A 27,158-nucleotide genomic window follows, 5' to 3' on the forward strand; every position below is an offset into this window, starting at 1 on the left:
TGAAGGCAGGAGAGCAAGAAGCCCTTTCAGGCAATGTTTGGCAATGAGGATGCTGAAACTCTGAAGGACGGAGAGGAGCGTGGGATGACAGAACACGGGAAACAGCCACAGATGACCTTCTAGTGTGCACGTGACAAAGCCATCCCAGGGAACACACTATTTGGGAGTGTAACCATATGTTGTTGTGTCCAGAAGTGTAGAAACAGACACTGGAGAAAGTGTGTGGTGGGCTGTTGGGCTCCCCAGCAAGTGACAGGAGAGATGGCCCTATGCACAAGTGGGAGGCAGATCTTGATAAGCAGAAAGATCAAGAAAATTAGAAAACTTTGGGCAAGCAACCCATTCGTTTGCAAGTCATTTCCTTAAAGTATCCACTACTTTCAAGCTAGAAGTGCACTAGCTAGCTTCAAGCTAGAAGCATCTAACGATGTTTCTCTGGTTGCTGGAGTTTTGAAGGTAGAAAGCTAGAAAACTCTAAGAAACCGTAGCTTACTCATCTTAGTAGGTTAGGTACCAAAGTCCAGGCTGTTTTATTTCTAACCCAAATATTGCAAATATACAGAAAATTACCAGTACAAAGTTAAACACATCCAGATTTATTTACACAATGCTAAAGAAATTTTGCGTTTTATTTCCATTTTGTGGGATTTCATTATGGGGTCTGGCTTTGCTGTATAATTGACACAGGTCTTTGAAACTTGATAATCCCACCTCACATGCAATGTTCTGTCCCAAGCGGGCAGAAGTCTGGAGTTTTCAGTGTACATGCAGTGGTGGTCACGATCCTGCTTTACACTTTCCCAGGAAGGCAGCTGCCCCTCACAGCCAGGGGGAGGGGCCACATGCTCAGAAAGGGAACAAAGGACAACAGGGGTAGACAACAGGCACGTGGGGACCCTGAGCATTTCTGTGCACGAGGATAAGGATAATGCAGCCCAAACCCTCCTCCCTGGAGGCTCAAAACACCAGGAAGTGGCAGAACCTCCAGGGGACAGGAAGTCACCAGATCACAGCTGAGGGCACTTAAAACTGGGGCCACACTGATAAATCATTAACATGTACACTATACAGTTTATACATGTATATATGTATACACACACACACACACATACACACACACACATAAAGGTACAGATTAGCTTGTTATTCCATATAAACAGATGCAGAAGAATGTACTGGTGTGAAAAGTGCACGCAGCAAGTCCTTGAAGACAATTTCAAGTTAGTGCTCCAATTCTTACTGTTACAATGCATGGAACCAAGAAATCAACCTGCACCTGTGGCTTTAGTGACTCCACAGCATCCTGCACCTGGCAAAGCACTGGCCAACAGGACAGAAAGCCTGGTGCCTGCTTGCCGACTCTGGGCTTCCCTGTCACTCCATCATATGGCAAATCTTAAACTTTGGTTTGTTCCAAAAGACATTTAAGTTCACATTACTTTTCCCTCTGGTAGGAAGGTAATAGAAAATTGAGAAGCTGCATCCCATCCTATTTTAGCAATCTTTGTGCATCCCTGCTGAGTGTGGAGTTGAGAGGGCTGTGCTGACAAGTGGATGAAGTCTTTGCCAGTGTGCACAGGGGCAGGGTTCTTCAGAGTGCTGGAGGAAAGAAAGACTCTCTACCTATATAGTTTACTTGTAGAACAATAAAATGAGAAATGTCATGGCAGCCCTCTCATTTTGGGGCTCAGTGGAATGGCCCTGGGCTTCTCTCTGCATCCTGGTATCCTGAGGAAGGGATGGTTCAGTATAGTATGTCCAGCCGTGATTTATACGCCTGGTCAACAAAGGAGCTGAGCTGGTCCATAATATAATACACTGCCAGAGAGGAGAGGCTAGTGTCGGCAGGCAGGAGACTAGAGGTAAGCCCAAGAGCACAGGTCTGCTGGTTCAGAGGCAGTGGGTTCAGAGGCTCAGTTGCCAAGGCCGACAAAGCTGCCATCTCTCCAAAGGCCTCTGCTCCTCTGAGCAATGTTCCACTTGACTCACAGCATAAGCACATCCAGCCCTGGTCTCTGGTCTCAGGAAAAACTCCAAAGTCCTAGGGTCTCAAGCAAAAAAGATGCTTTGGATTTAAAACTCAGGCCACTATGGACTTTCTGATATGTCTGAGCTACCTAACAATGCTAAATCCTACTGCTCAAGTCTCTAGAATCAATCCTCTCTGCCACCACAATGCTGAGAATAATGGTATGCTTACCAATGATGATGCTTCAAGGCTGAGCAGGACAAACTAAACCAGAAATCTTTCTTTTTAAGCCATAAAGATTTTAAAAATTGTAAACCTCTGGCTGGGGTTGCATATTTGTGAGTGTGACTGATTTTTGAAAGAGCCTACAGAGATAGCTAGCTTAGGGGTAGAAGTGAGAAGGTAGAGAGGAAGACACATCCGTGGAGACGCAACTTCTTATGCTCCCAACAGTGAAGGACCATCCACCAAGGGACAGGGGCACTCTGGAGTGCCACAGCTTTTTGTCTCAGCCATGAAGCAGGGGAATAAAGTGGTGTTTCCTAAAGAGAAAACAAAAAGGGGACAAAATAATGCTCTGAAAGAACCCAGCAAGTACCTCTAAGAAGCTCCACTCCAAATACTTGGCACCTTCCTGCATAACCACATCTCAGAGTTCTGAAGACCCTGGGCGACTGACTCAATTTTGGCTCCTGAGCTCTCTGGCGAGAACAATGGACAGTTCAAGAAAGAATGCAAGTGCAGTGAGCCGAAAACAGACAAGTTCCACAGAAATCCCAGATCCCAGCAGAGGCAGAGGCCAGTGTTAACGCCATCTCAAAGCTAGTGAACATCGCCATACATTTGCTTGTCCACCTGCATCAGCCTGGGGCTGTGCTGGGAGGGATGGCACGTGGAGGAAGTAGGTCTTTCTCCTTTGGCAGGAGGTGAGGGTGGACAGAAACTCTGATAAATTACGAACTGGTATATCTTTGGAATTATTGTAAAGTTTAGAGTCATACAAAACCATACATTCTGACTCTACCAAATATTAACTCTCCTCATTTTCTAACAGAAGTTCCCTGACTCATTTTGCTGCAATTCAGAATCTCTGGGGCTCTCTATCCACTTGCTCCCTCTCTCCTTCTGCTCTTCATTCTGGGGAGGAGTGGGCCATCTGCTCAAGCATTCTGACAAAAGTTAGTTTGGCACATTTACTTTTTTACTGACTTTCTAACCACAAAATGAAGTAGCAGCAAAATGGCATCTACTCAATGTCCCAATAGTAATTATTGGGAGGGTCTATATGTGCAAAGCAGGGTTAGGGAGACCAAAGAGCTACCCTACCCCACCATTGCCCTGTGCAGCTAACAGTCAAGCTACATTAAAAGGAATTGTTACAGCTTTCCATTACCAGATGGCCACCCCAAATCCACTGATAATATTCCATAACTTAACTTAATTTGGAAAAATATCAGATAGAAAAATGCCCTTAAAACATGAAAGTGATTTATCACACTTGGCATCACTTAGAAGCGTGCCTTCCGTGGGATTAGCCAAAGGCCGACAAATAGTCAGTGGAACTATGGGAAGGGCGAGCAGGATGGTCTGGTAATAGAACTTTGATTTTTAAAAGTCCATCAATCTGAAAATATCCCTCGTTCTGGTTCTGTGAACAGTAGCAATGTAGGAGGAAGCAGTAAGCACCCATGGTAGAAGTTCAACACTGAACCTTTACAATGGGTGACAGGGAAAACGGAAGGCATTCAGCAATGAACTCTAGGAAAGGGATGGCGAAGCCTGCATCCTGCCCTTGAGTAGGTTCACTGTTGTTCACACAGCACAGCTTGAAAGAGTTCAGGAGCAGCCAGTTTCTTCATCTTCTTTTTGTTCCTTTTTGAGACAGGGTCTCTCTGTGTGGCCATGGCTGTCCTGAAACTCTCTGTAGACCAGGCTGGCCTTAAATTTACAGAGATCCACCTGTCTCTGCCTCCCGAGTGCTGAGATTAAATGCACGTGCCACCCTCACCTGGCTAGCCAATTTCATCTTTAATAGGAGTTAGAGCTAGTCAATTCTCCCTTGCTCCCTCCTCCTTGCCACAAGTTAAAAATATTGCCCTGTAAATTTTCCTGATTTAATGTCTTGGAAGCACTTGGTTAAGTCAGTTGCCAAAGGGCCATTAACAAGGGTATTGCCTAATTAAATGGGAACAGAAAAATCACCATGGTCTATAGCCACGGTTCAGGATGGGGCAGGGCTGGGAAGACATAGCAGGGCTGGTTGGTGTGCAGTGTTCTTTGAACAGGGTTGTTCACAGATGGAGAGAAGCCGTCCAGGCGGTGCCAGTCACTGCACCCTCTGTTTCCTTCTCTGAGGCTGCCTCCCATGGCCAGCAGAGCCCAGGGACAGCACCAGGTATGACGTGAGGGTTGAGTTGGCAGATGCCCTGGGGTGGGCACCACACAAAAGTCACGAGAGTGGGGTCAATGAAACAATCCCTTCGAATCCCATTTCATTCCCTTAACACACAAACAAATCAACAGAAACCTAAAGCCCACACGTTTTACAAAAGACAGAACTTGAAACAAAAAGTTAAAGAATTTAAAATTTCCCCTCTCTTCTCAGAGCCAACTGTGAGATCAGTTAGGGTCCCCTCCCCCTGCATTCTTTAGTGTAGGTCCTTTGGGCTTGGATGGAAGCAGCAGAAACAGAGCTGGGTCCGACGCAATGGGAAATTTATTTCCCCAAGTCAGAGCCGCTGGGAGTGTAGGAGGTACTGTGGCTCCCTCCACGCTCGGCCCCAGCTTCTCTGAAGAGCTATTCCAGGAGGTCCTGAAAAGAAGGACACGTGCCATGTTACTGACGAATTAAAAAAGTCTATTTGAAAGCAATCGCCTACTTTCTTGGCTTGTCAGATCTTGTAGCTGGTAAGGCTCGGCTTCTAGCTTATGCACAACTTGGTCCCAATTGTATCTTTGTTAAAAAAAAAAACAAACCCTTAGAAATCGATTTCATTTTATATGTATGAGTGTTTTGACTGGATGTATGCCCCATGAGCACACCTGGTACCTCTGGAGGCCCAGAGAGGGCATTGGATACCCTGGACTAGAGTAATAGACAGCTGTGAGCCATCGTATGTTTGCAGAGAATGGAACCTGGGTTTTCTGGGAGAGGAGCCTGTGCTCTTAACCTTTGAGCCATTTTTCCAGAGTGTCTTGATCACAAGTAGAAAAACAATTTGTTTTTAAAGTAATTTATTTGTATTTTATATACATTGGTGTTTTGCTTGCATGTATGTCTGTGAGGGTGTTGGATCCCCTGGAAGAGAAGTTACAGCTGTGAGCAGCCATGTGGGTGCTGGGAATTGAACCCAGGTCCTCTGGAAGAGCAGCCAGTGCTCTTAACTGCTGAACTATCTATCTCTCCAGCCCCAAAAAATAATTTTTCAAGACTTAAATTTTTTGATAATTCCTCAAGAAGAAAGCATCTCACCTCATCTGAATCATCATGATAACCACTTTTAGCATGGGAGGCTGTGTCCAATGCATCCACTCCATCGGCTTCCGCGTGCTGTTGCAGCACAGAGTATCGGTGGACCAGGAATCTGGGGAGGGGGCGGGGGTCAGTTTCACAAGCTGAGCAGGGAGCATTTCTTACAGTATGGGGTTTCCTCCGATTTCTACTCATGGCTGCGCAGCGTGCAGATATAGTAAGATACAAGATCTGGACCTGAATCTTGAGGGTTATCATCTACCTAGTTTCAGCCAAGAGGATAGGATGCAGGATCTCTGCCCCTACATTTCTTACCTTCCGCCACAGACATATTTCTTCACGATGAGTACTCCTGCTACAACTGTGACCAGCATCAGTCCCACGATGGCCAGGATAATAGGAACAGAATTCGACTTGGAATTCTTCATAAATTAAAAACATAAACAGTGGCACAGTTAGGCATGCACAGTCTACAGCTTTGTTCAAAGAGGCTGCTCATTTCTTAGAGGGACCTGTAGTCCAAGGCACTCAGTTCAGGTACTTCTCCACCCCCTCAGATGTATGTCTGAGTGTTACCAGGAGGCTAGCACAGCAGCACAGCGAATCTGAACTCCAACCGCCTGGAAGCTATAGTGCAGGGTCTTCAGTGTCAATGTTATAGTGAGAGCCTTGGCAACTGCCTCAAATCAGGGGTGTCCAACCTTTTGACACTGCAACATGATGTCATTTATAAACTTCATGCTTGAGAACTGCTCAATTTAGTCAGTTCTCAAGAGAACTGCTAATCCCCTCCCAATTGCATAAAGGATTCACATTTTAATTAAGGTTATCATTTTGTGGTAGGTCTCCTTCATAGCTATTCTGGGGCCATGGGTTGGACACACCTAGATCATTATGGTCACTGTGACTGTTCATGTCCCTTGATTATAGCTCCTGGAGCTTAAGGATGGAACAGAAAAGGAGACTGTGAGAATAGAGGCTGAGTGAAACTATAACTAGGCCATCAACTTTGAATGCTATTATTCCAGGAAGGCCATCATATGACACCAAGACTTCTGTTGTTACTTAACGTTTGGCACGTTTTTACAGATAAGCCTTATCATATCATTGTTTGCGTGTAACCTACCTGCTTCTGGGTAGGAGATAGGAAGTGTGTGTTTTCAGTGTATCCAAGAGGAGGCGGAGCTGGATTCTGGGACAAGCTGTGTCCCTGTGGGCGGGAGTCCTGTGCAATCACACACACAAACACTCTGAGGACAGCCACCAGCAGTCCCGGGCAGGGGTGCAGAGAAGGAGGAACTTGCCCCCTTACAAATACACACACCCACACACTCTTCCCTCAGTGTCTCGGAGTCCCACCCTGTCAGAGTCTCATCCCGTAGAACAGCAAGGAGGAGGCGCTGCGATTGTCAGGGTCAGCCTGTCTTATTACAGATTAGGGAGATGGGTCCTCAGCTTATCTCCCTGTCACACTGTGCCCGCATGCTTTCCCAGGTGGCCCTCCCTAGTTACCTTATCACCAGAGCTCCCCCTGACATACCAGTACCATACTTCCTAGGACTTGATCTGAAGTGGGCCATTATGTCTACACTTTAGCCTTTCCCTTAACACACATGCATGACTTAGCTCAACAATCCCTATCTACTGTACAGGGCTCTCCACTGTGTGGGCAAATCTCCAGTCCATGGTCCTTTATGGTATTTTCTTTTGTTACTTTTTTTTTGGGGGGTGGCAGGGTTTCTCTGTGTAGTCTTGGCTATCCTGAAACACTCTCTGTAGACCAGGTTGACCTCAAACTCAGAGATCTGTCTGCCTCTGCCTCTCAAGAGCTGGGATTAACGGCATGCACCACCACTACCCAGCTTTGTTTTTGAATATTTATTTTTATTTGTGAGGTGTGTGTGAGTGTGTATGTATGGGCCTGTGTGAATGCAATGCCCACAGAATCCAGAAGAGGGCAACCAATTCCCTGGAGCTGGAGTTACAGGCACTTGTGAGCTGCTGACATGGGTGCTAGAGACCAACCTGGGGTCCTCTGCAAGAGCAGTATGTACTGTTGACTGCCGGGCCATGCATCTAGCCCCATTTGTTTGTTTTGGAGATAGTGTCTCATGTAGCCCAGGATGACTTCAAACTATTTATGTAGCCATGGATAACCTTGAACTTCTGATCTTTGGGCTTGAGTGCCCAAGTGTTGAGGTTACAGGTACTCATCATCATGGTTTGCTATGTGCTGCTGGGGACTGAAGTCAGGGCTTCGTGTATGCTGGGCAAATGGTCCATCCACCGAGCTATAGTACCCAGCCATAAACCTTTTATTTTAAAAACTATGACTAATATCTAAGTGCACACATCAGCAGGGACATTGTGACAATTCAGTATGTGTATCCTTTGCTCACTGAGCAAATATTTTCTTTTGAAGAACTCTGGGCCTCAGAAACTCTACAACTCCATGCTTTTACAGCATTTATAACTTTATATAGCACCATTTCCACCAAACGCACACCAGCTCTCAGCAGGATGACCTTGTCACTGGGGTATGTGATGGGTCCTTCATCCTAACAGCTTCCTGTGGGTCCTTCATCCTAACAGCTTCCTGCGCAAAGTTCTGCAGAAGCACTGTGGGCCATTTCATATTGGTACCAAAGTGCAACTTTGATTTTTCCTAGCAGAACGTGAAATCCCACCTGTACCCAGAAACTAGATCTGCTTTTAACATACCTGCTTCTTGGGGTTCAAGAAATTGCTTGTGCATTTCTTTTTCAAATCTTTTACTTCTCGGGCTGGATTCATCCCCCCTTGACATCTGTCTCCTGGGATTTTCCGGTACCTGAAAGACAGGAGGTTGGTCACAGAGAATGGCAGTGGCTGTATTGTTTTCTGGGGTAAGGCATGGAGTCAGTGGCCAGGGCCTGTTGGCTGGGTTGCACCTGACCCCTGCTTTGCAGGAGTTACAGTTATCTGTCTACCAGGTTGTGAGGTATAAGGAGCTTCAAAGAAACACGTTTGTGAAAGTCTCCCAAAATATGTCTTCAGTGATGGCTATGACAGAGGTGGGCTTGAACCCAAAACCACAAATGGGAAGTAGCAGTAATACTAGGTGTAGGCCAGCTGCCTACAATGAGACCTGTCCTCAAACTAGGCTCTAAATTCACTTCAGTGAGGAAGATTTCTAGAGTAGCAAAGAAGCCAAGTGGCTGCTCCAAGCCACAATAAATAAGTGTATTAGTTAATGTGCAAGAAGCATTGCACCATACATACCACACATCTCATACACACACGTGCATACATACACACATCTCATACACACACACACACACAATCTCACACGTGTGCACACACACATCTCATACACATGCACGCACACATGCACACATACACACATCTCATACACACACACAATCTCACACACGTGTGCACACACACATCTCATACACATGCACGCACACATGCACACATACACACATCTCACATACACACACACTAAAATGTCTCAGAAGAGAAGGGAGAAAGGGAAACAAGGAGTGTGCTAAGAAGAGAAATTTTTTTTTTAAAGCAGAACATAAGGATGTTTTTTTTTGGGTTTTGTTTCTTTCCAGAAAATAAGAACTGAAAACTGCAGAAGGTTGTCTCTGAGAAACTGAGGAAATCTAAACAACCCCCCTTGCTGTTAGCTCTACTTTAACAACTTTTAAGAAGCGCCAGTTTTGGAGGCCATACGGCTGTTTCTCACTGGCTTAGCTGTAGCACTTCCGATATATGGGTCATGATGTCACAGTTGCCTGTGTTCATTTCCAGGGACTTTTGTTTGAAGGCAGGGTCTCATGTTATGTAGCCGTGGCTGTCCTGGACCTCGCTAGGTAGACCAGGCTGGCCTTGAACCCACAGAGATCAACCTGCCTCTGCCATCCAAGTGCTGAATTAAAGGTGTGCCCAATTTTCACACCCTGCAATTTTCAGGGACTTAAATGGCCACTTTTCTTGAAAACACAACTCAAGTGACTATGCAAGTAGCCTTTTAAATGATCTGCCACAATTCAAAGGATGACCTTTTGGCATTAAAGGACCCCAAACCTCCAACCTCAGACTATGGGAACTCCATTTTTGAGCTTGTGCCTATTCCGGGAGAAGCTATGAGGATTAGCTACGCGTGTGCACAGCATGGATTGTCTCAGCTCTCATCATATTTATTTATGTCTACTTAAGCCATTTCCCCCTTTTCTCCAGACAGGATTTATCTAAGCATGCTGGCTAGCCGAGAGCTAGATATGTAAAGCAGACTGGTGTTGAACTTAAGGTGCCCCTCTCACCCAGGTGGCCCGAGCGCTGGGTTTACTGTCCCATCAGGTTTCATCCTATTCCTTATCCCATGAGTGTCGCTACGCCTATCCTTAGGACTGTGGACTTAAAAGTTGTTCTCAGGTTTCTATAAGTTTGGCAAATGCATTGTTTTGTTGATTGAAATGCTATGCGGTAGGCAAAAAGACCATGAGCCCAGGGCTGGAGGTGGACAGCAGCGCTGTCTGTGGGAATACTCTGTGTCATTTCAGGGCCAGCAAAAACTCAGTGTTTATGTGTCTTGCTGTCAGTCACTTGTCTGTCCTTGGGATTACACCCAAAACTGAGAGAAAGTTTCATTAACAAGTAGCACAATAAATAAGTACATACATACATAAATAAAAAATTAAAGGGAGAGGGGAGAGCGGGGAGTCCATCAGCAGGGAGAGTTGCTGAGGCTCTGTTAGAGCTGCCCCTTCTCCTGTGGAGGCCACTGGGATATGAAATTAATTAAAATGGAAAACTTGGTCCCTCAGCCGCACGGGCGTCAACAGCCTCATGAGGCCAACGGCTGCCAGCTGGACATGGCAGATGACAAACTATTTTGTCATCACAGTAGGTCTACTAGATGGTTCTTTTATGAATGTCCTGGAATACAGCTCATTCGGAACTGTGCAAAGGTGAGCTGCTTTGGCTCCCGGAGCAGGGGGACCCTGCCATGGAGAGGCCATCTTACCCGTTTGTCGTCAAGTGCTCTTCCTTGCCATACAGACAGAACTCTAATTCGTGTCCCTTCAGTTCTGGCTGCTCCACACACTCTGAGGCATTTTCTGGGCGGAAGTAGCCGAAGTCACTGCAAGAATCAACAACGAGGACACGTTTGAAGTTGCCTGCTAGCCAGCAAATGACCAGTAGTCAAGTGGGAAGCTGACATTCCTGGTATGGGTGCTCTAACTGAGCTGCCAACAGTTGCTAGGAACAGGCTGGGACATGGCATGAATTATGAGTGCCCCCACCCCCAAAGGCCTGGGTTAAGGACTCGCTCCCCAGTGTGGTGCTACTGAGAGGTGGTAGCATCTTTTAGGGTGGGGCCTGTCACTTTTTGGCCACAGGGACTAATTTGCTCTGCCCCATGTTTCTGTCCTCAAATGCTGCTTCACCACAGGCCCACGACACCAGAACCCAATCAGGACTTTCTCAGACACAGCCTTTCCCTTTGTAAGTCAGCTATCCTGAGTATTTACTAAAGTCATGGAAAGAAAACAGTCCGTTAGGAAAAACCACAGAGGAGGCTTACTGAAGAGGAAAGATGGACCAGGCCCAGCAGACGTACAAACAGCCAAGATCTCCAGGGTAGGAGACCTACAACAGCCCAGGCTCAGGGAAGGGATGGAGGGCAGCTTACAGCAGAGCAAAGTCCCTAACAGCCAAGATAAAGGGGGGCACAGTGGCATAAGAAACAGATCTAAATTCAGAGACACCTGATTCCTTCCTTCACCTCCGCATGTCACTGTTAACCACTGCCCTTAGGAATATGTTCTTATAGTTTCTCTTCTGCCCCTCTTAGCTTCCGAGATAGTCCTGGGCTCCAATAAGAACACTCCTCTCTGCCCTCCACCCCTCTGTGTATGTGCGGATGCACTGTGTGTGTATACACGAGTGTGTATGCCCACACCTGTGCACGTGGATATGGAGACCAGAGGCCAATGTCAGGTGTCCTGTATTTCTCTCCCCCTTATTTGACACAGGGTCTCTCACTGACTAGACAGGCAGGCTGGCTAACAGGCAAGCTGGTGAACTCCAGATCTGCTCATCTCTCCTCCATGCCTAACACTGAAGTTACTGATGTATGCTATACTAAGCCTTGCTCTTGTGTGTGTGCTTGGGGTCAGAATTCATGTTCCTATTCTTGTACAGGAAGCACTCAAGCCACTGATCCAGATCCCCAAGCCTCCTCACTCCACTCCACCTGTCTCCTCAGCCTCCCCTCTCCATTCCATCTCTTGGTAGTACCTCTCGTCCACCCTCCTTTCTGTTTTCTTCCATGAAATAAGGTCCTGCCTTCTCTCCAAGGCAGAGCCTTTACACAGCATCCATGGCTTTGGTCCTGCTTTTCCCACCCACCTTTCATCACAGAGAGTATGAGAAAGGACAGCCAATCTCTATCACTCACCAGTGTCTTTTCCTCAGCCTCCATCTGCCTACCTTAGAAATCATCTCCTCATCATCTTTTATTGGGTAAATCTCTCTCCCCACTCCCCACTTCCCTTCCCCATCTCTTTTTGGGGTTTAAACTCTGGGTTTGACATGTGCTCTATCCCCAGTCTCTAGCCAAATTCCTTGCGGGAATACTTTTAATTATTTTGCTCATTTAGATCATCACACCCCCCTCACCCCACGTGCTTGGAACTTAACCAAGACCCTCATACATGCCAGGCAAACATTCTAGCTAAACCAAATACATCTCTAGCCCTTCATTTATTTTTTATTTCATGCATTTTGGCTTCAACACCCTCTGCAACCTTGGAAATGAATGTCTAAGACCCCCACAGGCTTACTGGTCATCAAACCCAGTTATTTCCTCCTCTGTATTAGTCCCTCATCATTTCCATATCTATGTACAACAGTACTTCTCTTCCCACCATCCGCAAGGGAAATTTAGCTCACATGTCCAACACCTGAACATTCATTCATTCATTCATTCATTCATTCATTCATCCATCCCTTTCTTCTTTTTTAAATCCTAGCCCTAGCAGGTCCTAGGTACCCTATGTAGATCAGGCCAGCTTGGAGCTCTCGGGGCTCTGTCTGTCTCTACCTTTCAAGTGTTATGACTACTCTGACTTCTCACACTTCTTTGGTGTGCTGTTGGGTGCGGAAGCTCATGGCCGTCCACTGGTTTCTAGGATCCACTACTTCCTGGGTGCACATAGGCAAATGCCACCATTCATCAGTACTTAGCTTGATGCCACCTACTCAAACAAGGCCTTCTGCAATCCTTCGCCTTCCTGCCACAGGGGGAGTCTCCTCTCTCCACCTGCCACTTACTGTGTGTGAGTCTGGGGAAGGAGACTGAAGAGGCTTCAAAGTGGTGCCATCTGTCTTAGACAGTAAAGGCCAAAGCGGGAGTTTCAGGTGCAGGGTCCAGCGGTGAATGAGGCCATGGTTCCCTCACACAGGAAGCATTTGCTCTGCATGGCCACAGTGCATTAGGAAATGGTGGCAGCTCAGGGAAGGAGGTGGACACATGGGAGGTCAAGGGCAGGACAACCCCATGGAGCATCATCAGACTTGACTGTAAGTCAGGAGAGCAGAGCCATGATGCGCCTCTGTGGGAATGGAGACGGGAGGGGCCACAGTCGATGGATCTGAGTTCCCTCAGATCTGCATTTTGCTGTTACTGCAGTTCAGGGGGATATGACAAGAGAGGCAAGACTACTACATGTCCTCTTTCTTTGTCATAGGAACCACTTTGTCTTCCTGTCAGTATCTGTCACCTCTAGTCTCAGGACCAAACCACCAACTTGCAGCCCTCAGTTGTGCAAATGATCCAGACCTAGCTAGCACCTTCCAGCAGGCTGCCTGAAAAGCCCGATTTCCTCCCTGCCGCTGCCCCAAACCACTTTTCCTGTTGTTTTTGGGTTGTCATTCTGCAGGCTGCCCACCTACCTTACCCAAATCCTTTTTTTTTTTTTTTTTTTTTTTTTTTGGTTCAAGACAGGGTTTCTCTGTATAGCCCTAGCTGTCCTGGAACTCACAGAGATCCACCTGCCTCTGTCTCCTGAGTGCTGGGACTAAAGGTGTGCGCCGCCACTGCCTGGCCCTTCTTCCTTTTTAAGACTTAATTATTTTGAGAGAGACAGGGTTCTCATGTATCCCAGGCTATTATTGAACTCATTACGTAGCTGAGGGAGACCTTGAACTTTTGATCCTCCTGCCTCTGCCTGTCAAGTGCTGGCACTATAGCATGAATCAACACACAGTTTATCTGATGCTGGGGACTGAACTTGAGGTTTCATGAAAGCTAGGCAAAAACTCAACCACTGAGTTACATCGAAGACCTTCTTCCTTCTTATATAATTTGTCCTTCCCATCATGCCTAGGTCAGAATCTCTGAGGTTGGCCAGTGGCTGTGTCCAATGACTAATGTGATAAAATGCTCTGTCTAAATGTTAGTGATGGTTGGTTCCCTTTCTCTGCCTTCCCCTTTAGCAGACAACAGGCAAGAGTCGTTCAATGTGGAGAGAAGGAATGGCGGTAGTTTTTAGCTGGATAAAACAACCTCCCCACATGTGGGACAGAGGCTGACAGAGGGATCTGAGGAGTGCTGATACCAGAGGAAGTCCTCCAGGGAACAGGGACAGAAGGACGGCTGCTTGGCCGCAACATAGTCTCGACCGTTCTGACAGACGGATGACTTTCGTAGCCGAAGGAACTGTTCTTTATAGCCCAAAATGCAGCCATCTTTGTAATCTCCAGGGTCTGTGGAGTGTGCCAGCCATGTGGTATAGTCATCTTCTTCACCTAAAGGACAGACAGAATGTTCAGAAATCGGCACAGTGCACGGCCCACCTGTAGGCAGCTGCCAGGCTAAGGGAAGGAGGGGAATGGAAGGGGGGGGGCAGGAGCAGTATCTGATTCAAAGTCACTTTAGAATCTACTAGCAGCTGCACTCCCTCGTGGCAAGAGTAGAGAGAAGACTAGAAGATGGAGGGCCATCTTGCCTTCTCTGTGGGGCTTAGGAGCAACCTTTGTTTGGTTTTTCGAGACAGAATTTCTCTGTGTATCTTTGGTTGTTCTGGAACTCACTCTGTAGACCAGGCTGGCCTCGAACTCACAGAGATTGGCCTGCCTCTCCCTCCCGAGTGCAGTGATTAAAGGAGTGTGCCACCACACCAGGCACAGCCTTTGTCTCAAGTGAGGCTGTATAGGGAGCGCTAGAGCCTCCACTCCAAACCAAGAGGCTGCTGTTGGCCACAATGGCCTGAGCACTCCATCCCTGGAGTTGTCAGAGACGAGCAGTCATGTTTCTCATGCTGGCCCTTTGCTTAGTATGAGACACCAACGAGGCAAGAGTCCAGGCTCGATGTGAGCACATACAGTTGGCTTCAATCGGAAGGGAAACCGCCTCTTTCCAGCTTGTCGCTGGAGTTCACTAGCTCTCTGATGCCGACTGTTGACATCTGTTTCTGCTTTAACAGTCCACATCATCTACTCCTAGGAAAACACTCAACAGGCTGGAACCTAAAGAATGTTGCCTGCATTTTTACCTTTTGGGACTTGAAGATCAACATGGAGCAGGTGCCTAACAAAATTTTAAAGATCTTAAGCTGAGAGCTAAGGTAGAATTCCCCGCTGAGGGACAGACTCACACACAAGCCAGCCCCTTCCGCCTTTATTGCATTTAGAAGACAAGGGCCCTCGGGTTTCAAATCACACTTGAATGTCTTACAGAACAGTGAGTTCAGGCTGAGAGCCCTGCCTCACAGGAGCTGCAGGGTTAACTGAACGCTTGTCTGTTAAACAATTCAAACTTTAAGCCCTTGATTATATGATGCCAGCATGTAAACACACAGTGTTTTTTTTTTAGTCTACGTTTCTCACTGTGCCGCTTTGGGAGCACCATGAGCTGGTCACTCTCTTCCTGAAGGCCTTTGCACCTGCCCAGTGCTCATTCTAGAGCCTCAGCTAGGACTCACATTCAAACTAAACTCCACATAAAACTCCCTCCCTTCAGTGTTCTGAGTGACATGACCAAGGAGCGGTCCTGGAACAGCTCCCTCCAAAGCTGGCTTCCTATGCTCCCCGCTGCATCTGCCTACAGAGGGGCACCCCCCGGGGCCCTGATGTCACAAGCTGATTTTAGACAAACACATACATGTACTATTCTTACAAGCCAGAATGTCTCACAAAAGGTACTAAAGATCCCTCATGCAGTGTGCAAAGCTACACTGTCCTACACGGCAGCCCCTGCCACATACAGCTGGTCTGAATTGAGATGTGCTAGGGAAGCTGGGGTAGAAGAAAAAAGCAAACTGTCTTAGTAATCTTTCATACCACTTACATGTTGAGATGATGATTTGGATGTTCAGAGATAATTCTACCACCCTTCTATGTTATAGCGTAGCTGATAGAATAACTTAAGTTACACAGATACCTTGCATTTCTTTTGCACAGTGCTAGGCTGGCGGACTGCTTTGCTATTCCATTGCTGGATTGCCCACACAGACCATCTCCAATCGCCTTTCATATGCATATGCATTTGATTATCCTGGTTGAAAGGGATTCCTCTGAATGGGTTATTTGGGAAAAGGAGTTTACAAATTTCTACTGGGAAATCCGGAAGGAGACACTCACAGTTCCGTTCGAGGATATCTTTGAAATCTACTGTGTAAGAGACCCACTGGCGGGTTATGAAAGACTCCGTGAACCCCCAGATGCTGATGTTCATGGAGCGGGCTCCAGGCTCCGAAGCCAGGCCAGTGAAGTAGATGGGCTCCTGTGTGAACACATAGCTTTGCCAGCACTGGCCCTCATCTGTGGAGAACCTGAAACCAGAGTTAGAGAAGGATCATGACAGAGGACCAGCATGCACTGGGGTGTCAGGAAAGCACTCTAGATGTTAGGTCCCCAACCAAAGGAAGCCCTTGCGTTTAGAGGATGACAATACAGTGAACAAGATCTGAGGAAAGATTCATGCATAGAACACATGGAAGAAAATATCTCTTTCAAAGGGAGAGAGTAGTGACCTAGGTAAGAATGAGTTTCTAAAGTAACAGATTTGAATTACTTTTTTTTTTTTTTGGGTAGACATTTGTACTTAAGTCATTTCTAACTCCAAGTGCTTGGGCATTTCTGTATTTTGGGGGTGGGGTGGAAGATGATTTTTTTTCATTAGTAGTGGTGTGTGTGTGTGAATGCCTCAGAGCATGGGATAACAGGACAACTAGAATGTGGGTTCTAGGTATTGAACTCTGATCCACAAGCTTTGCAGCAAACACCCTTACTTTCTGACCCAAGGGAAAAAACAATTATCAAGTGACAAAATACATAGCTAGGAGAAGGAAAAAAACAGTCACCTAATCTGGGATGCTCTAAGCATAATCCCTGTGAGAGCCTATAGTTCTGCAGAATCTAATAAGGCCAACCAGGGTCCATGACTCTCTGTGCAACAAGCCCAAGAGCTTCCCCATCACTGCCCTCTACGCTGATATGTGTGGGAGCTGAAAGCATGCATACTTAATCACATTGATAGGACGGTTGCTGTGCTCAATGGCCACGATGATGCCTCCGGAATCCAGGATGGTATAATAGTGGGGCCCTTCTAGCATCTTTGCCCAGGAGTAACCACCATCATCTGAGATGTACACGTCTGGAACCATCACTGAGATGGCGTCTCCCACGCTACCTGAAAAATAAGTGACCATCAGCATACATTAGCAATGATGCAAAGAGGATTTACTGATGAGAGAAAACTTCTGAATGAATTCACTCTGTTTTTCACCAGGTGTATTATAGGGGAGAAGAACATCAAGCGTCGGTGTTGCTATTGCCAATGAGAGTCTATTAAAAACCCAAATTCTTGTTCTAATACAGGAAATTCTATCCAATGATCAGATGTCCATGTGACACAGCCTTGTGTTGTCTGAGTGTATCTTAAGCTGAGGGACTGCCTAGGTCAGATTGGTCCATACCCACATTTGTGACTGTTTTGATTAATGACTGATGTGGGAGGGCCCAGCCCACTGTGGGCAGCATCAATTCTCTAGGCAGGTAGTTGAGTTGTATAGGAAAGTTAAGAAAGAAAGCTAAGCATGAGCCTTGAGAGAGTGAGCCAGGGGATGTAAACCAACAAACAGGCTCCACCATGGTCCCTGCATTGAGTTCCTGCCATCATTCCTTCAATGATGAACTGTGACCTGGAAGCATATGATGAAATAAATACTTTCCTCTTCAAGTTGCATTTGAAGAGTGGTTTATCAAAGCAACAGAAAGGAAACTAGAACAGAGCATAGAAGACACCTGCAGTGGCTTTTTAATTTTTTTTTTTAATTTTTTTTTTTTTGAGGGTGTGCTCAAAGGCAGTGCTGTCTCCGTGTGCCTGGCAGCTTTAACCACAATGGTGAGAGTGAGGGAGGGCTCCTTACCATGAGCGATGACTATGCCCACAGCATTGGGCTCTGAGAGTGGGGCCATTGGAACATTTAGCTTCTGAGAGATGCTGTAAGAAGCATGAATATGAAGGCTGCACTGTGAAGAGAAACCAAAGTCCACATTAAAACCAAAGGCATAATGTGTTAGTGTTCAGACATCTGTAATGGCCTGTCCTCAGCTGCAGCCACCTGTGCATGCTACGTTCCCTTTTTTAAGGGTCCTTCCTTCCTTCCTTCCTCTCTCTCTCTCTCTCTCTCTGTCTGCCCCCCCCCACCTCCTGCTGCTCCTGTCCTGGAGGCCATTCTCCCCCCTCCCCTTCCCCCTTTTTATGGTCCCTTTTCCTAATAAAAAATCCCTCTGCTTGAACCCTGTCACATGACATCTTTCTCTTGTGCACTGCCTTTCTTAAATTACAACATAATGTCCTTACTCATTTCACAGAGCCACCCAATGAAACTTTGAATTGAACTCAAACTCTGTGATGTTACAAAACAAAACCAAACCAAACCAAACAAAACAAAACCAAAAAAAAAAAAAAAAAAAAAAAAAACCTGTGGTAAAATTCATTTCATAAAACGTACTATGTGGCTTTAAAGTATATATACTTAAGCATATTCTCACTTAACCAGTCATCAGAACCTTCTCATCTTGTACAACTGAAACCATCACTTTTAAAGCAACAAGTCTCTACTTTTGTCTCCGTGTAGTCTGAAAAACCACTATTCTGCTGTCTGCCTCTATAGGGCTGACTAGGGTCCCTCACATAAGCCAAATCACATGGAATTGGTCTTTATGTAATGGGCTCATTTCACTTACCACAATGTCCTCAGGGTTGACCTATATTATAGCATTTGTCAGAATTTCCTTCCTTTATAAGGCTAAATAATAATTATTTTGTGTGAGGGTGGAAGTGGAGGAATATATGTTTTATTTTGTTAACTCATCCTACCTACTATTGGAGTTAATTCCATTTCTTTGGCTATTGTAAATAATGTTGTTACATACATAGTTGGTCCAACTATTTTGTCAAAAGTCTCATTTTTTTTTCCAAGCTGGGGATTGAACTAAAAGCTTTACACATATTAGGTAAATATAACTAAGATACACCCCTAATCCTTATTTTTAAATTTTTTATTTTGATATTAGGTCTTACTAGATTGCCTGGGCTGGCTAGAAATTCTCCTGACTCAACTTCTCTAGTGGTTGGGATGACTGACATGTGAGACTATGCCCAAACTTATTTTTTATATGAACCCAGAATTGTAACTGATGTACAGTTAGTTTCACTGAGCACAGATGCAAAAATCCTCAAAAGAGCTACACAGCAAAACCATGTCTTGAAACAAACAAACCCTCCAAAACAAAACAAAACAAAATGGGGAGGAACAAAAATTCTGGTATCATTTTTCTAGGAAATAGTGAGAAAATCCTAAAATCTATATGGAAACTTTAAAGACTGTGAAACACCAGAACGATCCCGAGTAAGGAAGAATAAAGGGGAAGAGGGTCACACTTCCTGGCTTTACAATATGCTATAATGCCACAGTCATCAAAACAACATGATATTGCCATAAAAACAAACATATAGGCCAATGGAACAGAACATTCCAGACATAAGTCATATATTCATGGTCAATTAATATTTGACATGGAATCAAGAACACATAAGAAAAGGGCAATGTCAATAAACGTTGCTAGGGAAACCTGATATCTACGTGCAGAAGGATCTGAATTCTTTCATATCATCTGCAAAACCACTCTAAACCAGTGGTTCTCAACCCAAGGGCCATGACCCCATGGGAGCTGCACATCAGATATTTACAAATCATAGTTATGAAGTACAAATGAATTAATTTTGTGGTTGGTGGTCACCACAATATGAGGAAGGTTGAGAACCACTGCTCTAAAGGATCTTGAATGTAAGACTACAAACTAAAATGCTAGCAGAAAACACAGGAAAAAGCTTCTTGATGGGCTGGAGAGAAAGAGCATTAGCCATTCTTCCAGAGGATCAGGGTTCAATCCCCAGCACCAATATGCCTACTCACTCACAACTGTCTGTAACTTCAAGATCTGACACCACACACACACACACACACACACACACACACACTTGCTTCTTAACATAGCCTAGGCAATAACTTTGGAAATGATCCTAGGAATAAACACAACAAAAGGCAAAAGTGTTCAAGAGGAATCACATTAAACTAAAGGGTTCCTGCAAAGGGAAATGTCCAGAAGAGTGAAATGGCTGTCTCTAGACAGTATCTGCTAACTACACACAGCACAAGGGGTTGTACAGCAAGAAACAAAATGTCTAATTTCAAAATGAGCAGAGAAATGTACAGCCATTCTTCAAAGATAGCAAATAGCCAACGGGTATTTGAAGAATATTCAGCATTACCAATCACTGGGGAAATACACATAAAACCACAATCCACAGTCACCTCAAACTTGTTAGGATGGTAATATCATTTATAGTAATGGAAATATAATAGTAGCAAGTATTGGTTAAAGTCACAGAGAAAGAGGAATGCTTGTGCTCTGTTGGGGAAATGTAACTGAAGCCATCACCACATAAAACAGTGTAGTGTTCCCTGAAAATTCATACAACTGCCAGGAGTCTACTTCTTAGTATTTAACTAAAAGAGATGAAGCTAGAAACTCAAGGAGATATATATATATCTGTAGTCTACATCTACTGTGTTTCAACTCCAGATAGAAAACCAACTGATGTATTTTTAACCAAAAAAGGTATATTTTATATGCTTTGCTTCTTCTATATGTTTTGCCTGCATGTATGTGTATGTGAAGGTGTCAGGTCCCCTGGAGCAGGAGTTATAGACAGTTGTGAGCTGCCATGTGGGTGCTGGGAATTGAACCTGGGGTCCTCTGGAAGAGCAGGCAGTGCTCTTAATGGCTGAACCGTCTCTCCATCCCCAGTCTATCTTTTGATGGAAGATGGATAAAGAGGAAACACAGTATCTGCCCAACAGGATGTTAGTCATTCTCAACAAAGGAGATTCTGCTGTTTGCAACCTCATGCATGAACTGGGGAGATTGTATGCTAAATAAATAAGCCAGGCACAAAGACAAAACCATTAGATGCCACTTAAATGTGGACTCTCATAAAACACTAAACTCGTAAAAGCAGGGAGTGGAGAGGAGGCTGTGAGGGATCAGCAGGCAAGAGGGGGAGAGTCAATGTTGGCCAAAAGGTTCTAAAGTTTCAGTTACATTGGACAGGTAAGTTCTAGAGAGCTAGTGAGCATCATGGAGTGGACCGTCAATACACTGTGTAATTTGCTAATAGATCTAAATGCTCTTATCGCACACACACAAAAAAAAGGTAACTGAGCTAATGGATGTGTGCATTAATTAGCTGTTGTCATGCATTTTACAATGTATACACACAGCAAAATGTCATACTGTACATTATAAATATGTGCCATTTTAATTTATCAATTATAAGTCAATAAAGCTGAGGGGAAAAATAAATGTCAGAAAGTAGGTGTCCTCCAAGAAGTTCAAGTGAGCAAGGTCTGCTTGTAATGCCAGCACTCAGGAGGTGAATCTCTGAGCTCAACATCAGCCTGGTCCACACAGGGCCAGCCAGAGCAACATATGAGATCTTGTTTAAAAAAGAAAACAACCTCAAATGGTCACACTAGTAAACATTATGCTTTTGTATTTGCTAAAAGGCTAAGCCAACGATTGGTGGAATGAAGAATGATGATTGATGACTGGTTCTAACTGGATGGACACTAAGGAGGGCTAGGAGTTCCACAGTTTGTAACTAATCAGGGTTCTGGGAGACAGACAAGACTCCAGAAAAGACACTAAGAAGCTACAGAGGGGGGCAGTGAGGGTGTGTCAGTGAGAAGAGGGTGGAGAGAGCCAGGCAGGACAGAGCCTTCATTCTCAGACTTCGGCCAGGCAGAGCAGAACCAAGAGAAGGTTGGCAAGAGAGAGGAAGAGGACCAGAAAGTGTTGTGGTATGAAGAAGCCACAGCTCCTGCCTTGGGTGATGTTGAGGTGAGTAGGGGCAGGGCAAGCCCAAGGCAGAGGGAAAGGGAAGGGTGAAGAAGACGGAGGCAGACACAGGAAGGGAGCATGGCTACAAAGGCAGAGCGTGAGGTGGGGTGGTGCAGGTGCCCTTTACCTCATGCCATGGGAGAGCTCCACTGAAAACTCCAGGCTAGAGAAGCAGAGTGGCCCTGTGCGGAGGCCTGAGGGAACGCAGGAACGACCAGCTCGCTGTTACTGAATCAAGCTCTCCCCAGGATGTGCTGACCCATGTTATTAATGGCTGCTCTTTGGTTTCTGGAGGATTTCTAAGGCCTCTTCATCAACATGTAGACCCCTAGCTAACCACCACAACATCTGTCCGTTCTGTCTTCACTCAGAAATTTAATAAAACAAACAGCTGGTACTCCATCTTGATTTTTTTTTTTTTTTTTTTTTTTTTTTTAGACAACCTGTAGTATCTTGGCCTCTCCATATAGTTTCTACTTCACAGATCCTAAGTGAGTTCATTGTCCTCAAGCCTTCACTTTGGACCCTGACTGAGAGTGAGATTTCAGTATGTAAAGCCTAGCAATGCTCAGAGCAGGACAGACTGACTGCTTTTCTGCACACAGAGATGGTTGGTGTCAACAAACCTCATTCTTGTTCTTTGCGGTAGCATCGCACTTGCTGTTCTCCGGCTTCTGTAGGTGCTCCCACCGTCCTCCCTGGTCAAAAGTGATCATGCTCTGAATAGAGTTATCTGAATAGGGAAAGAGTGACGTAAGCCCAACACACTGGAGGTCTCAGAGTCAGCCCGCCACAATGGAACTTTGCAGAGAAACACCATTTGATTATTTTTTTACATTTTGCATAAACACATATTCTATGTTGAGCATGTTTCCCTTCATGACCCCTGCCCTTCTCTTCCCCACTCTACTTTGACTCTGGTTCCCATGAGCTCTGCACACCTTACACAGTGTCCCCGCTCAGCACTGATGAATAGCATGCCCCAAGAAGGTGTGGCACTTGAACTGGACATCCTAGCTAATTCCAGAAACTGCTGGAACTGACACCACTGAGCAACCCCAAGCACTCTTTTAAGCTGTAGTTTGGATCTTAAATTCCTTCCTCTTCTCTGCTGCCTAGGTAACCACAGCTTGCTTGCCAGACCAAGATGAGGCCAATGAGAGGAAGCTAGGTCACTGGCTGAGTCCTTGGAGGGCTATCAGGGTCTTAGTTTCCTTCCCTTCCTATGTCTGAGAGGTGATAGGTTTTGGCTACTATATACTTCCACCGTGACGTGGTACCACAGAGCCAAAAGCAGTGGGGATAATCAGCCACAGGCGGGCACCTCTGAAACTGTGAGCCAAAATAAACCTTCACTCTTTATAAACTGACTGTCTCAGGCATTCTGCACTAGTAACTGAAAGTCAACACATGTTAACTCCTGATCAGTATGTATGTGCTAATGTCCACTCTCCTTCACTGATTGATGCCTTCAAAGAAAATTTACCAAAGGCAAGGATCCTAAGTTTCACTCAAAGACACGACACCAAGCTCATTTTAGGGATTCTCAAGATTATTTACATTTAATCATGGATTTGAAATTTCTAATTAGAGTTTTGTTTTTTTTCCCCACCATCCCATATCCTATCTGTCCTAGTTAGGGTTATTATTGCTGCAATGAAACGCCATGACCAAAAACATGTAGTCCATCACTGAAGGAAGCCAGAACAGACACTCAAGCAGGGCAGGAGCTGATGCAGAGGCCATGGAGGGGTACTGCTCAATGGCTTGACCATCATTGCTTGCTCAGCCTGCTTTCTTATACACCCAGGACCATGACCCCAAGGATGGCAGCACCTACAACAGACTGGATCCTCCCCCAACAATCACTTAGAAAATGTCCTACAGGCTATAGCCCAATGTTATGAAGGCATTTTTTTTTTACTTTCTTCTTTTTAAAAAACTATCTTTTTTAAAATATGTATTGGTGTTTTGCCTGCATGTATATTTGTGTCAGACTCCCTCTGGAGCTGGAGTTAGAGATAGTTGGGAGCTGCCATGTAGGTGCTGGGAATTGAACCTGGGTCCTCTGGACCCAGTGCTCTTAACCTCTGAGATATGTCTTCAGTCTCCTGGAGACATTTTCTTAATTGAGGTTCCCTCCTTTCAGATGACTTCAGCTTGTGTCAAGCTGACATAAAACCAGCCAGCACACTATCCCTCTGGTGTCCTTTCTTTTTAAAATTTTTACAATGCATTATTTAATTCCTTATGTGTGCCATGTGCCACAGTGTGCATGTAGCTGAATGACAACTTTTGTGAATTTGTTGTCTCCCTACCATATGGGCCTTAGGGCTCAAACCTAGAGCATCAGCCTCAGCAGCAAGCACTTGCTCCTGCTGAGCCATCTTCCCAGCCCTCTTTTCTTTTTATCCTAATGTCTCCTTCCTATGATCTATTATCAGTGACATAAACTGCTGCAGGTTTCAAGGAACATCAACCAGGAAGGGAGATGAAGGAAGATTCATTTATTCGACAAGCATTTATCGAATGGCCAATGTGTAAACACTACTGTAGGCCTCTGGGAATAAATACATCAGTGAACAACACAGACAGAAACCCTGGGGGTTGGCTGGGACTCTGGTGAGATTGACACTTTAGGGAAAAGCTCCTTCTGTGCACACCTGAGGGTTGGAGTTTGATCCCTAGAACCACAGTGAAGAACTGATAGTTTTATATAAAAAGTTATCACCAGAAAAGTGAAATTGAAAAGTGACAAAATGTGCACACATACACACACACACACACACACACACACACACACACACACCAATATCATCACCACTATCAGTAGCAAAAGCACATTCCAGCAGCATGAAATAAACATTAGAGATAGTGAATACATGCATTTCATAGGATAAATGCTATGGAAAACCATTTGGACATCTAAGGTAGATTGGAAATGTCTTCGAGGAAGGGAGTGTTTGAATTTAAAATAGGCTAATCCAGGCAACTCTCATTCAGAAAGTAACATTGGAGCAAAGACTTGAAGAAGCACTCTGCCTAGCAGACATCTGAAGATGCCTGGCAGATCTGTGATGAATGAGTGTGTGCAATTAGGACATTTGAGGACTGGCAGGGGGATAGTCGAATGCCACACAGCAAATGAATGAGAAAAGAGCTAGAGGTGTGGTGGTTGGGGGAACAGGGAGAGGAGTCAATGTCACTTAGGACCTCATAGGCCATTACAAGATATTTACCAAAATATAGACACATAAAAAAGCTGTAAGGGCTCAGCATGGGTGGTGCACACGCCTTTAGTCCCAGGGCTTGGGATACAGAGGCAGGCAGATTTCTGTGAGTCCAGCCTCGTCTAAAGAGCTAGTTCTAGGACAGGCTCCAAAGCAATACAAAGAAACCCTGTCTCAAAAACAAAACAAAACAAAACGCTTTAAGAGTCTTTGTCCTTGAAAGCAATGTGTTTCCTTGCATAGAGCCTTGGCAGTTCTATGGCAGAACACTGAACTAACTTTGGCCTAATACCACACTCTCCATATGAAAACAGACATGATTCTAGTTCAGGCTCATTCCTCTAGGCCTAAACCTCAAACACAGAAGACTCATAACATACCCTCCCCCATACAGACCCCTCTTCCTTCACTGTTGTCGCTCCGCTCTGTCCTACTTCTCCTTGAATAATTTCTTTACACGAGGAAGCCACAGTGTAAAAGGGTAGGCTTGCTGGCAAGGCAAGCCCATCCCTGGGAAATGGCTGTCAGTCTCCCCTGAAGACCTCAGATCCTGACCTATTCAGCAGAGGGATCCAGAGCTATGCCGAGCTATTGCCAAGCTCACCTTCTGAAAGCATGCTTGTTATGTAGACTCCACGGAGGGAGGTCACGTTGGTAAAGTCAGTCTCACCACCTGTGGTGGTGTAGAGATGTCGGTCTAGAGACTTAGAGTAGACGATGCCACGATCGTCAGAGGTAAAGATTGTGCCAAATCCGGTATCTGACATGAGCAAACAAACGAAAATGCTGAGTCTTGAAACGAAATAGAGAAACAACACAAAACCATAGTCTAGTCATGACTGCCCAGCCCAGCACATCTGTTGTCTTCACAGTAAGATCAGACCTGAGCGTTCATCATAGTTTCACACTCAAGTCTGCATGCTCATCTTTAATCCTGGCACTCAGCAGAGACTGGAACCTAGGAGATGCTGTATTTGCTGCATGACATAATCAGAAAAGCTCTTCCCAGGTATACTGTGCTGGTACATATTTCATATATTTCTAAATTTTTGTGCTTTAGGATGTTTCTCAAACTCTTTTTTTTTTTTATAACCAAGTCCATTTAAATGAAAACAAACATTTATAGACAATATTTGGGAATTTAGGCATCCTTCTTTCCAAACTACTTCCTGCAGGTAAGGGGCTCAAACTCTTTTATGAAGGATTTAAATTTTTTAATATATCATAAACTGATAGTTTTATATAAGGAGTTATCACTAGAAAAGTGAAATTGAAAAGTGACAAAATGTCAATTCCAACTTTCTATCGTTATGTTCAAAAGATATGAAATTGCTTTATTAAATGGTGACGAGTCTCTAGGCTGGGCAAAGTGGTACACATTTGTAGGAGATGAAGGCGGGAGGGTTGTGAGTTTGAAGCCATCCTGGCCTCTAGAATTGCTCTACGGCACTTGGCCACCCTCACGGACAAGCACCTTTTAAAGATGCCAGCCGCACATTATCTCTGGGATATTAATAAACTTCTTGGGGTAAGAGGAAAGCATCTCATAGAGCCCAAAGCTTAAATCTCTACGTGTTCAAATGGCTCTTACCTCCAGGTTCATCGACATGCATGAATACCATGTCATCATTGGCTGCCAGAATAGAATAGAATTGCTCCTGTCCCACAGAAGGAAGCTGCGCCATGCTCCACGTGTCCCCTTGGTCTGTTGATACGTGGATCCTTCTTGTTGTATCCTAGAATATATACATACACCAATATCTGTTTTTTAATCTTCCATCAAGGTATGTCAGGGACATGACTAGAAACATGAAACTGTTACATTAATCATTTCCTTATCATTTGGCACAGCAGTCCAGTGCCAAATCTCAAAGCAGTTTCACTCTCCTCCAGGCAATGAAGTGGTCCATTCTACGTTGGCTTTCCCCGGCTCCTTCCTTCTGCTATAGTCCTCCCAGTAGCTGGCATCCCATCTCCTTCAACAGAGCTAAGGGTGTGACTAGGTTGGCTTTATAAAATT

At 45.1% G+C, this 27,158-nt stretch overlaps 1 protein-coding gene across 4 annotated transcripts in view; it reads right to left on the bottom strand.

Annotated features, from left to right (window-relative positions):
• Positions 1-4,073: 4,073 nt before the first annotated feature.
• Sort1 (sortilin 1) overlaps positions 4,074-27,158 on the bottom strand; it is a 74,126-nt gene continuing 51,041 nt past the window's right edge. For 2 of the 4 annotated variants that reach the window (XM_051177724.1, XM_051177723.1), the window contains exons 9-21: positions 26,730-26,874; positions 25,743-25,898; positions 22,535-22,641; positions 17,867-17,969; positions 16,959-17,127; positions 16,077-16,267; positions 14,054-14,243; positions 10,456-10,572; positions 8,163-8,271; positions 6,568-6,666; positions 5,757-5,863; positions 5,442-5,553; positions 4,074-4,781 (exon numbers count right to left, since the gene is read on the bottom strand). In XM_051177724.1, coding sequence (XP_051033681.1) covers positions 4,767-4,781; positions 5,442-5,553; positions 5,757-5,863; positions 6,568-6,666; positions 8,163-8,271; positions 10,456-10,572; positions 14,054-14,243; positions 16,077-16,267; positions 16,959-17,127; positions 17,867-17,969; positions 22,535-22,641; positions 25,743-25,898; positions 26,730-26,874 — 1,620 coding nt within the window. In that variant the 3' untranslated portion in view covers positions 4,074-4,766. The remainder of the gene's footprint in view (positions 4,782-5,441; positions 5,554-5,756; positions 5,864-6,567; positions 6,667-8,162; positions 8,272-10,455; positions 10,573-14,053; positions 14,244-16,076; positions 16,268-16,958; positions 17,128-17,866; positions 17,970-22,534; positions 22,642-25,742; positions 25,899-26,729; positions 26,875-27,158) is intronic. The other 2 variants (XM_051177726.1, XM_051177725.1) reach the window with 1 other exon arrangement.

The sequence above is a fragment of the Phodopus roborovskii genome, unplaced genomic scaffold (assembly GCF_943737965.1).
Source record: "Phodopus roborovskii unplaced genomic scaffold, PHOROB, whole genome shotgun sequence".
NCBI classification, from domain to species: domain Eukaryota; kingdom Metazoa; phylum Chordata; class Mammalia; order Rodentia; family Cricetidae; genus Phodopus; species Phodopus roborovskii.